The sequence below is a fragment of the Pseudochaenichthys georgianus genome, chromosome 12 (genome assembly GCF_902827115.2).
Source record: "Pseudochaenichthys georgianus chromosome 12, fPseGeo1.2, whole genome shotgun sequence".
NCBI classification, from domain to species: domain Eukaryota; kingdom Metazoa; phylum Chordata; class Actinopteri; order Perciformes; family Channichthyidae; genus Pseudochaenichthys; species Pseudochaenichthys georgianus.
This window is the reverse complement of record NC_047514.1, coordinates 2,037,947-2,050,556: the sequence shown is the minus strand read 5'-3', so window position 1 is coordinate 2,050,556 and position 12,610 is coordinate 2,037,947. Positions and strand designations below refer to the sequence as shown.

The 12,610-nt window shown below is 42.2% G+C and overlaps 1 protein-coding gene across 1 annotated transcript; it reads right to left on the bottom strand.

Annotated features, from left to right (window-relative positions):
* Positions 1–1,658: 1,658 nt before the first annotated feature.
* Positions 1,659–4,992, bottom strand: LOC117456508 (E3 ubiquitin/ISG15 ligase TRIM25-like). Its single transcript, XM_071205080.1, has one exon. The coding sequence runs from the start codon at positions 4,979–4,981 to the stop codon at positions 3,284–3,286; it is 1,698 nt and encodes a 565-aa protein (XP_071061181.1). The 5' UTR covers positions 4,982–4,992; the 3' UTR covers positions 1,659–3,283.
* Positions 4,993–12,610: the final 7,618 nt, after the last annotated feature.

Below are 12,610 nucleotides of genomic sequence, written 5' to 3'. Positions count from 1 at the left end.
GGATAACAAATCCCTGAAGGCCTCCTTCTTCAGTCGGACGGCTTCCCTGACCACCGGTGTCCACCAGGAGGTTCGAGGGTTACCGCCCCTTGAGGCACCTAGGACCTTGAGACCACAGCTCCCCACCGCGGCTTCGGCAATAGAGGCTTTGAACACCGACCACTCTGGTTCAATGTCCCCAACCTCCACAGGAATGCCCGAAAAGCTCCGCCGGAGGTGTGAGTTGAAGGCCTCCTGAACTTGGGCCTCCTCCAGACGTTCCCAGTTCACCCGAACTACACGTTTGGGCTTACCAGGTCTATCCAGAGGCTTCCCCCGCCACTCGACCCAACTCACCACCAGATGGTGATCAGTTGACAACTCCGCCCCTCTCTTTACCCGAGTGTCCAAAACATACGGCCTCAGGTCCGATGATACGATAACGAAATCGATCATGGACCTTCTGCCTAGGGTGCTCTGGTACCACGTACACTTATGAGCATCCTTATGTTCGAACATGGTGTTTGTTATGGCCAATCCATGACTAGCACAGAAGTCCAGTAACAAACCACCACTCCGGTTCAGATCAGGGGGGCCGTTCCTCCCAATCACGCCCCTCCAAGTGTCTCCATCATTGCCCACATGTGCGTTGAAGTCTCCCAGCAAGACTAAGGAGTCCCCTTCAGGAGCCCCATACAGGACTCTTTCCAGGGTCTCCAAGAAGGCCGAATACTCTGAACTGCTGTTGGGTGCATAAGCACACACAACAGTCAGAGTTTTCCCCCCCATAACCCGCAGGCGTAGGGAGGCGACCCTCTCGTCCACTGGGGTAAACTCCAACAACGAAGCACCTAACCGGGGACTTGTGAGTATCCCCACACCCGCCCGGCGCCTCACACCTTGAGCAACTCCGGAGAAGAATAGAGTCCAACCCCTATCCAGAAGTAAGGTTCCAGAGCCGACGCTGTGCGTAGAGGTGAGCCCAACCAGATCCAACTGGTACCGCTCCACCTCCCGCACAAGCTCCGGCTCTTTCCCCCCCAGAGAGGTGACGTTCCACGTCCCCAAAGCCAGCTTCTGCCGCCCGGGTCTGGTCCGTCGAGACCCTCCGCTTTCACTGCCACCCTTCTGGCAGCGCACCCGACCCCATCGATGTTTCCCGTAGGTGGTGGGCCCGCGGGACGGAGAAGCGGAGGTGTTGCCCACGTTGCCTTTTCGGGCTGGGCCCGGCCGGGCTCCGTGGCAAGCCCGGCCACCAGACGCTCGCCGACGAGTCCTCCTTCTGGGCCTGGCTCCAGAAGGGGACCCCGGGCTTCCTCCGGGCCGGGTATCCTCACTTCTTGTTGTTTCTTTCATGAGGTCTTTTGAACCAATCTTAGTCTGGCCCCTTGCCTGAGACCAATTTGCCATGGGAGACCCTACCAGGAACACAAGGTTCCAGACAACACAGCCCCCAGGTTCATCAGGGCACACAAACCTCTCTACCACGGTAAGGTGCTGGTTCTTCAGAGAGGCTGGCTCGACATGTTTATTTGTATTATTATTATGATACAAAAGTACAGCGTGAATCAGGGATGTGGGGGCTAATAATCTTAAATAGTTTATAAAATAGGAAATAGTTTTTGTTTTAGGGAACTTGGGAAATGATATCAGTTTAAAAAAATACCCCACAATATTGATTGATTCAGAAAACCTTTTATTATTGATTTCATGTTTGATTTAAATGTTGCGATACAAAGAGGATTTAGGTCTGCATTAGGCACGAGCAGAAGAACAGAAAGAGATGACAATATTACAGCAACAATAAAATGAACATTCAACAGAAGGACTTTACAAATCAAAATAACACGTTACAGTTTCAATAATCAATCTATTAGGAAACTGGATTTATTCAGGTCAGTTATTTATTACCAAAGATATCCCACACTGCTGATCTTCTATTCACATATCAGGTCTCACACCACCTCTGACAACACAGTTATTTACACAATAACAAAACACTTTCATAATATAACCTTAGTACATGAAGAACAAGAAATATCCCAAATCATATGTTTTCATCATCCCTCACCAAACTATCAGGGTTATTATTTGGTATTTCAGACATTTATTTACTCTTTAAAATATGTGTTCAAAATATGTTCAATATTTCCTTTTTTGCAATTGTTTGGTCTAACAATTGACCTTAGAGAATAATACAAATAAATGTAAAATAAAAGAAGGAAAAGGAAAACTCCCTTCCAGTGAGACTCACCATGGCTGCACAGATGAACACACATGGTTCTGATGCTGCATCCTTCCCTTCATCTTTTCTGGTGTTTTCCAGCTTCCATCAAACTAAAGACCCAAAATAGATCTGAGAAAATGGAAAGTTGTCGTGTGGTGTTTCATCATTCTACGGGTTTGAGGTTTCCGTGTTTAAATCTTTACAGATTTCAACTAGGGATGCACGATAATTATCGGCCCGATATTAGGAATTATGACGTCATCCCGATAAACCCGATACCAGTATTAATAGCCCCAATAATATACAATATATTTTTTGGGTAAAAAAAAAGAAAAAAATACTGCGGTGTGGGTGGATTGGGATGAGGGGCGCTTGTTTTTTACTCGGCTCCTCCCGTTTTGCCAGTACTGTGGTGTTAGTGGTTTAGGAAGAGGGGAGTTCTTCACAAATCCAGCGCTCCCTAATACTTCGAACCTGATCAGTCACCTGAAACATCGCCATCGCTACGATGGTGTGTTAAAAGCGTACGAAGACAATAATACAATACAAAGTGTGTGTGTGTGTGTGTCTGCGCGCGCGCGTTGGAGCTATGTGCAACTCAAGGCATATGCTCGAACCGGAGCTGCCTGGACGCTGCAATCATGTTGCGCACTATCCGTGCTGAGTGTGCTGACTGTTCCTACAATGTCCCGCTGTCTGCTTCCTGCATCAAGTCAAGTGCTCGGCGCAGTTGTGGCAAAATGTCGCTCCTCTGTTTTCATTTAAACAGCTCCTTATATCCGTTAGCGCAGCTAGCTAGCACCAGATGCTAACAACAACAATGCATGTAAGGTCTCTCTCTCGCTCGCTCGGGCCACACACACACCCTCCCGGTCCTCCAGATGGCCAGTCGGTGCCTGCCGGTGAGCGTGGAAGTGTGGTCTGCCACAAGCGGGCAGCAGGAGCGGGGCTGTCAGCATCAGCTTGTAGATGGCATTTTAAACTCGATGCGCTCTGAAACTACGGGGCGGCCAAGGTAAAAAAATACACATGCGTTAATCGCGTTAAAATAATTAGTGGCGTAATTTTTTTTTTTTATTATCGGTTATCGGTATCGGTCTTGAGAAGCAGGACGTTATCGGTATCGGTATCGGTATCGGTATCGGTATCAAAAAAACAATATTGTGCATCCCTAATTTCAACAGAGGCTCCATCAGTATACAGACCAAACCCAGGACAGAGCGGCTCAGTGAATGTGGTGTGGACTCTGTGGAGGAGAGTCGTGGTTTCAGCGACGCTGTAGAAGGACAGAACGCCTGCACTGTGATCCAGGTACACTCCTACTCTGGAGGGCCAAGGACCTGAGATCGATGTTCTGATTTTGTTATGTCTGAATTCATAACCGTCACCTAAACACTCCAAAGCCCAAGACTTGCCATTGTTTCCAAATGCACTTTCAACTCCTGTTCTGCTAATACTCTTGTATGCAACTGCTACAAAAACACTCCCTCCTACCTCCACCTCCCAGTAACAACATCCAGTCAGACTCTCTCTACACAAAACCTGAGCCCAGTCAGAGAAACTGTCTGGGTGAGCACACCATTCATCTGTACCAAAGTTGCATTGTGCATATAGGTCAGACTGAGAGCTGATATGTTTGTTCCTTGTGTTCTGATCCAGTCTGATATCACACGCATATTTGAGGAATTCAGTCCTGTTCTTGGGCTCTGTCTGTGGAGTCTCTGTTATCGACATCGTGGCCCGTTCCTCACTAACAATATCCTGTAGTTTATCTCTGACCTCTGACACAGCTGCAGTCACGTCCTCAGTGTACTTCAGGGAACGAGCCGTGATGCTGGAGGAGTCTGTAGCTTCACTCAGACATGATAACCTGCTGTAACTCTGCAGGAACTGGGTGTGGTCCTCTGTGTGTGAAAGTCGGTCCAGCTCGGTGTCCTTCCTGCTGAGCTCAGCGATCTCCTCCTGCAGCTTCTCCTGAAGATTGTTGACGTGAGCCACTTCAGATTCCTGACGAGATCTGATCTGCTGCTTCACATCTGTGACGATCTTCTCGCTGTCAATCACTGCTTTATCAGCAGAGAGATTGATGGCCTCCACCTCCTTCTGAAGCAGCTTCACATCTTTCTCTCTCTTCTGGATTCTCTGCTGGATGTTTTGACGACTTACCCCGAGCTCTTTCTGCTTCTTGCTGATTTCTGCTGCAGCTGAAACTGTGTCGTGGCCTTTATGTTCATCCATGGAGCAGAGAAAGCAGATACACTGCTGATCGGTGCGGCAGAAAATCTTCATCACCTCATTGTGACGAGTGCAGATGATCTCCTGCATCTTGTTGGAGGGGTCGACCAGCTTGTGTTTTCCAAAGGCAGGGGATTCATAGTGAGGCTGGAGGTGCTGCTCACAGTAAGAGACCAGACACTGCAGACAGGACTTCAGAGCTTTCTGTTTTCTCCCAGTGCAGACATCACATCCCACATCTCCAGGTCCAGCATAGCAGTGATCAGCTGGAGACGCTTTGACGTCTGTCTTCTTGTTCTTCACTTCCTCCACTAACTCTGCCAACACGGTGCTTTTCATCAGGACAGGCCTCGGTTCAAAGGTCTGTCTGCACTGAGGACAGCTGTACACATGTTTCTGATTCTCTTCATCCCAGTAGTTTTTAATACAGCTCAAACAGTAGCTGTGTCCACAGGGAATAGTCACCGGACCCTTCAGTAGATCCAGACAGATGGAACAGCAGAGTTTGTCCTTGTCCCGCTGACTTCCTTGCTGCGCCATTCTCCCTCTCAGAGACATGTTGTTTGAGAGCAGGAAGAAGAAGGAGGGGCTGGTAATGTTTGACTCGCTCCAGGAAGAGGCGGGATTTCAAGGTGTGTTCAGGCTCTGTTTCTACATGCAGTTAATAATGTGAAACAAACAAGGTCGTGTTGTCAGCCCAGTCAGAAATGTAGTTTTCAGTCTGTTGTGAAGGAGACAGTGTTTATGTTCTTCTTAATGACATCCAAACACATCTGTTCCACTCACTCCTTTACTATCAACTGTGAACAATGTAGAAAATATACTGCCTGTGCTGTTAGTTTGAAATGTTTATAATCCTCCAGGAACAATTATTCTTGCGTGTATTCTTAGCAATTCTAACCCAATACGCCATTTGTCAAATTCAGCAAATATCTCCTCTGGCCCACCTTTTTTCTGTATTTTCGGAAGTACCCAAGTGCAGGGTTGCCAACTTTGGGTACTTGGCTGGAGTGAGATTTTGATATCATGGGTTTAATTACTAAATGACTGCTCGTGTCAGCAGCGGGACCTTAGCATATAGGATATTGGATATATATACAATATATACAAATACACAAAATTGGACACAGACTATAAAGGGCACAACGTTTCATTCACTAATGAAAGTCAAACACATGTTTCCACTGTTTTATTGTGTGCCTGTCGCGATAAGCAATTAATTGACTTATAGTACGATAAATAAAAATTAACTCGATACATTTCCATTTACATGAGGATGTGACTAGCAGTTTAAAGGAGGTACTTGAATTATTATTATATATTATCATTATGTCAGTGGTCTAAATGGTCATACAACGGTGCCGACAATAATATCGTTTATCGCAATAATTTCCTGGAAAATGTATCCAACAAAATTAATTATCGTGAGAGGCCTATACATGAAACACACACACAAACAAATCTACAGACTTACTCCAAACTGCCAAACATATTAATTAACCTGTTAAACCCCGAGCCTGTTTTTCAGGTTTCAGGCTCGAAAATGACATTCCCAGAACAAATGACTATAACTTCACTTCTAAAAGGTTTATATGAATAATTGTTGTTGTCAAAGCAAGGTTACATCTGTGAGTTGGATGTAGAAGTGTCAGAATCAATATAGATGTTTCTGTGTCAGAGTAAATTCAGATGGAACATAGCAAAGAAATGTAAATTCCTGTCTCCGCCTAAAGAAAACCCATTACTTATAGTGAAGACCAACCTTGAATGATGGGTTAGTAGCCTAAAAGCTTTAGAAATCCAAAGTACAACATATAATAAGTACCCTGTATCAAGATTGAGGCAAAACAAGTGACATTTGACCTTTTTAGAGAGGTTTATGTAAATAAAGTCCAGGCGGAATAAGCTTTGGGCACATTTGGGCACATTTGGTTCCATCAGTGCCATTTGACCTTTTTCAGATACCAGACTATAAAAATTATTGTATTATATTGAATCATCACTATAGGTATTCATTCCACCCAAAAAAACAACAACAACAAACATTTCTTAAAAAAATGTTAAAAATATTTTTGTGAGTGTGTGTGTGTGTGTGTGTGTGTGTGTGTGTGTGTGTGTGTGTGTGTGTGTGTGTGTGTGTGTGTGTGTGTGTGTGTGTGTGTGTGTGTGTGTGTGTGTGTGTGTGTGTGTGTGTGTGTGTGTGTGTGTGTGTGGTGTGTGTGTGTGTGTGTGTAAGTGTGTAAAAGTGTGTAAGTGTGTGTAAGTGTAGCTGTGTGGGTACGTGTAGGTGTGTATGTGTAAGTGTAGCTGTGTGTGTATGTAACTGTACCAACGCACTATACAATAAAACTACACTGTAGGTCATTGTGTGTAGGTGTACTTGCACAATAAAAAAAACCGGAAACATAGGTAACATTTGACTCCAACTGGGGCAGATTTATTTCAAATATTTTACCAACACACTATAGGCATGTAAAAACAAACATTTCCCAACGTACTATACAATAAAACCACACTGTAGGTTTGTAAAAACAACAAATATTTTACCAACACACTATACAATAAAATCACACTAGGTATTTAAAAACAAGTATTTTTTTTTAAATAAACACTCGCAAAATGTTATACCTACCTGAACTTTATACCTACCTGAATGTTCCAGTATTTAGGTCGTGCCACTCCCTGAAACAGTTCCTTTTGACAGTGAAGCACAGAGGAACCTGGCACTTCCTGCAGTACACAGGTGTCTTCACCCTTTTGAGTCCAGCATCTCATTTCATTTCATTTCAAACCTTTATTTAACCAGATTGGTCCCATTGAGATCATAGATCTCTTTTTCAAGGGAGACCTGCAGCATATAGGTTCCACATGAAACATAAAACAATAAAGGACATTATACATTATATTTACAGGATACATAGTTATAGACATTTACAAGTGCCCATTGTATCGGCAAGCATTTCATTTACCCTAGCTTTAAAAACATGCAGAGGAATGAGATTGCTCAGTTTCAATTCTTGCTGAAGATTGTTCCAAGCAAGTGGAGCTGCGCACATAAAAGCTGTCTTACCTGAGACAGTCCTTGCTCTTGGCACATCTAACAAGACCACATCATGTGACCTCAGACAATAGCTGCTTGCAACTCTCTGTGTTATCAGCGAGCAGATATAATACGGGAGTTTACCCAACAAAGCTTTATAGATAAAAGTGTACCAGTGACTGAGCCTCCGTACAGAGAGAGATGGTAAACCTGCCTTGGTATACAGTGTACAGTGATGAGTAAGCGCTTTACAATTTGTGACAAATCTCAGAGCACTGTGATACGCAGCATCCAATTTGCTCAGGTAATTGGCAGGTGCATTCATATACAACAAATCCCCATAGTCCAGCACAGGTAAAAAGGTCACAGTGACTAGCCTTTTCCTGGCTTCAAGCGAGAGACAGGACTTGTTTCTGAAAAAGAAACCTAGCCTAACCCTCAGTTTTGTTAGCAGGTTATTGACATGAAGTTTAAAAGAGAGACAATCATCAAGCCAGATACCAAGGTATTTGTAACAGGCAACAACTTCAAGTTTTGTTCCTTGCGTAGTTACAATATCTAAAACAGGCTCTGGAGTCTTTTTAGCTTTTGAAAAGAGCATTACCTTGGTTTTCTCAACATTTAAAAGAAGCTTTAGTTCAGAGAGCTGAGTCTGAATAGTGTTAAAAACAGCTTGTAATTTAACAACAGCCTCTTTAATGGAGGGACCTGCACAATACATGTGGGTGGTGGAGGAGGGGGTGGTGGTGGAGGTGCAGGGCCTTCAGCAAACTCCAACAATTCTGCAGCAAGCTGCTCCCTGAAAGTCTTCTGGGTGTGTGGCTTTGTCCTGCTGGGGTCACTCCTCATCTAACAAATGTGGAAAAACAGAGATTAGATTAATTCACTGGCTTATACTTATAGGATAATATTGGACTATAAATGAATAATATTACACCAAATAAATAAGTAAACACATGTATATTTATTCACTGGCCATTCATTTATAAAATGTAACTCCAAAAAGACAAGTAACACTATTTAGCATTTTGGCTAATCATTCCTGTTGGCTAAGCTAACACTGTGATGCAGTTCCACCAAACACAAAAGTAATATATAAAAAGGATAATATTGGACAATAAATGAATAATATTACACCAAATAAATAAGTAAACACATATATATATTAATTCACTGGCCATTCATTTAGAAAATGTAACTCCAAAAAGACAAGTAACACTATTTAGCATTTTGCCTAATCATTCCTGTAGCTTCTTGGCTAAGCTAGCACTGTGACGCAGTTTCACCAACCACATAATATATAAAAACAGAGAGATTACATACCTTTCCCGTGGTGGAAGTTCAACATCCGAGTCACTACTGTCCGGATCCAGGTCTGGCTGGAGAAGATCTTCATCATCCGACGAAGAGGCATCTGGTATGATCATAGCTATCGTCAGCTAGCATCTCTTGCACCTGCTCTGTGGTGAAGCTCTCCCTTCTGGCTGCGTAATGCGTAATGGAGCCGGAGCGGGCTTAGTTTATACTACGCAGGATCATATCTTTGGAACCCATTGGTCGATTTGGGTGATTGACACCTTTTCTGAACCGTTAGAGCCAATAGAATCGAGTGACAGTTAGTAAGTCCCGCTAAACACTTACGAGAGAGGTTTGCGTAAACAGCACGTGAGACAGCGTTAGCTCGGGACTGCGAAACTTTAAACCTACTCTGCTGCCATGAATGTAATGATAGATTATCAGGAACAATTCTAAAGTGACTAAGAGACATTGGATTAATCTTAAACAGCGTTTTTATTCCCTTGAACACGAGCTTTGATCACAAAACAGCAACGGTAAGACATAATTATTGTTATGGTTTTGAAAACTGCTGTTTTTTTTCTTCTCTGTTATGGCTGCTAGCTCAGTACAGTGATGATACTTATAACCAAATAATCTGTGGAGTATCAGCTTTCAGATGATATGTAGTTTGTGCAGAAAATATTAAGTTTTAAAGATCGTTTGTGTTCGTTAGCACTGGAAGTAGCATCTGCCCGTTTGAGCTAAGGGCTAATGCTAACGCTTCTTGTGAGACTTGTGTTTTGTTTCTGTAAAAATGGTTCTTATCGTCAGTTAGCTGAGATTCTTCTCGTTAATCTGGTATAACACATTAATAGGTATTTAAATATTAAGATGCCCTGAGACACAGTGTCGTGAAAAAAAACAACCTTCGGGCTTAACAGGTTTTAACACACTCTATTTTGGCCTAGTAGAACAATAAGCAGCAGACGTTTACTTTTTTATCATTTCTACTGGACCTTAGATCTGCGCTTGCGCAATACGGGTCGGCAGTTGCCAGAGAGTATTTTTGTTAGGTAATCTATGGTAGGGCTAACTCTGGGCTAACCCATACAGTGGTGGGGTGAAGTCAGTATTTGCAATGTAATTACATACACGCTCCCCTTGACAGTGAAACGCCACACGTGAGGTTTAGATTATTTCCCTGTCTCAATCCAAATTGAACTGTATGAAATAAAAAGGCACATTTGTCTTGTAGTAAATAAAAAGGGCGATCTGGAGCCAATCCTGAAATTTACCAACAGGTGAAAGAGTTGACATGCTGAAAGCCCAACCCCTGTAGGGGGGTCTGGGGGGATTCTCCCCCAGGAGATTTTTTTTAAATACTAACATAAAATACACATTCTGGTACTCTCTTGAGAAGAAAAATAAATAAATCTATTACTACACTACATATTTAAAAAAAATGAATGCCATTTTAGTTTGTTGTTACTTTGTTCTGAAAGCTGAACCTGAGAGAGAGGGATGAGGCTGTGTGAATTACTTTACATTGTGGATAAGGGTGGATAGCCCCCATTGTTCTGTGTGTCAAAATGAAAGACAGCCCACACCTCTATCAATCATCAAACCGTGGGGTCTTATTTCATTACGTGTTGATTTCTATCAACAGATTCAACACCTAATGTTGTATCGACGTATAGAGATGTACTACAGTAAAAGTATTCTCCGTGGGGACTTCCTGCAACAACACCACGGCGTTATCTTGATTCTGATTGGCCAGAAGACATTATCAAAGATGTTCTATTGAGAAGACGATCACTACCTGACAAAAGTTTTCAAAACCGTTTCTAGTCTTCGGTATTCTTGTTTTTGGCGTGAGAATAGTTTGGGCAGCGTGAGAGCGTGAGATTGAGAGTGAAAGCTTGTGTCACACGCCAGATGCGTGAGAGTTGGCAACCCTGCCCAAGTGGCAGCCATGATAAGAGCTGTTTGGTCATTCCAGAATTGGAGGACATTTCATGTCCCCCATATAAAAAATCTAATAATCCATGCTCAAAAAGCTAAAACATGCACTTGTTGTGTTAAACATACTTGTCTTGAGACAAAATGTATATAACGTTGTAGAAAAAGTGGTTTCAAAATATTATTTAAATGATCAAATAGCTCTCGAACATCCCCTAAAATGGCATTTTTCTCTCCGCTTCTTGGTGACCAACTTGCATGTCAAATATAACATTTAAAATAGGGATTTTATTTACTTTTTTTGGTATTATTCTATTGATGTCTCTTGTAATGGTAAAATCAATTTGTTAAATCATAAACATATTTTAAATAACAGTAATTTTGCACAGAAGGTGTGTCCCTCAACATGCGTGCAACCCATGGTTCAACCCATAGACTAAAGGGTTCAACCCTGTTACCCAAACCTTTTTAGATTGGCACAGGAAGTGAAAAAACTGTAAGTCAAATGACACAGTGGAAGTGACATCAGCAAGCCATGTGCTAGTGCCATGTGTAGACCAAAACTAAGTCCTCTCTTTTATTTTTCATATTTTTACAATCTTTTCAGTCTTAAGAGTGTGGCACTCTGACCCACTCAACCCTGTTACTCATATTATCAGAATAAAGCATAATAATTTCAAAGTTATCTTTCTTTCATTAGATATCGTTTGTCCTTGACATCTAGTCAAGGCAAGGCAAGTTTATGTATATAGCACCTTTCAAAACAAGGCAATTCAAGGTGCTTTACAAAAATGAAAGACATTCAGACAAAGGCATTTAAAAACAGTAAAAGATAATAAAAGAAACATTAAAAGAAAATACATGAATAAAAAGTACATGAATAAAAAGTTACAGTGCAGTTTAAGATATGAATAGTTCACACAGAAGTTCCACTTTACTGATGAACACAACAGCTCAGTTTCAATGAAAAGCAGCGACAAAAAGAAAAGTCTTCAGCCTGGATTTGAAAGTAGTCAGAGTTGTAGCGGACCTGCAGGTTTCTGGGAGTTTGTTCCAGATATTTGGAGCATAATAACTGAACGCTGCTTCTCCATGTTTAGTTATGACTCTGGGGACAGAAAGCTGACCAGTCCCTGAAGACCTGAGAGATCTGGATGGTTCATAATTTAGCAGAAGATCAGAAATGTATTTTGGGCCTAAACCATTCAGTGCTTTATAAACCAGCAGCAGTATTTTGAAATCTATTCTTTGACACACAGGAAGCCAGTGTAAAGACTTCAGAACAGGAGTGATGTGATCCACTTTCTTGAAGGGGGGGGGGGGTGATATACGCTCAGTATATCACGGCTAAGAACCAATCAGATTGCTTGATTTGACTTGTCCGTTTTATAAAGTAATATGAACGAAGTGCTGTAAAAGGATCAAATACAATCACCATTTCAAAGTGTTAACTGAGTTGTGTACATGTTTTAATGTTGATAAGCACAGTGATAGATGAGAAGGCCTACCAGTTATGCATTTATTGTATAAAGTTGTATTTATCTGAAATATTTTCAGAAAATAATACTAATGGGATTCATTAAGTACAAGACTTGAGTACTTTCCCTACCTCTGGTTTTTACTATTTTAATTGTAATAGTATGCAGTGTATGGTGATCCAAAACATTTTTAGGAAAGGATCAGCCTTCTATGGCCTACTGTACTCCCCTTAGTATAGAGCAGTGTTTCTCAAACTTTTTCATACCAAGGACCACTTAACCAATAAAAAAACACCCGCAGACCACCAAACTCCACAAATATCCAAAAACACATCGTTTTTTACAAATCGCCTGAAAATGGTACAAACAAGTGGCAACATGTGTGATGAAGGTGTTTATCTGGGCTATTTCATG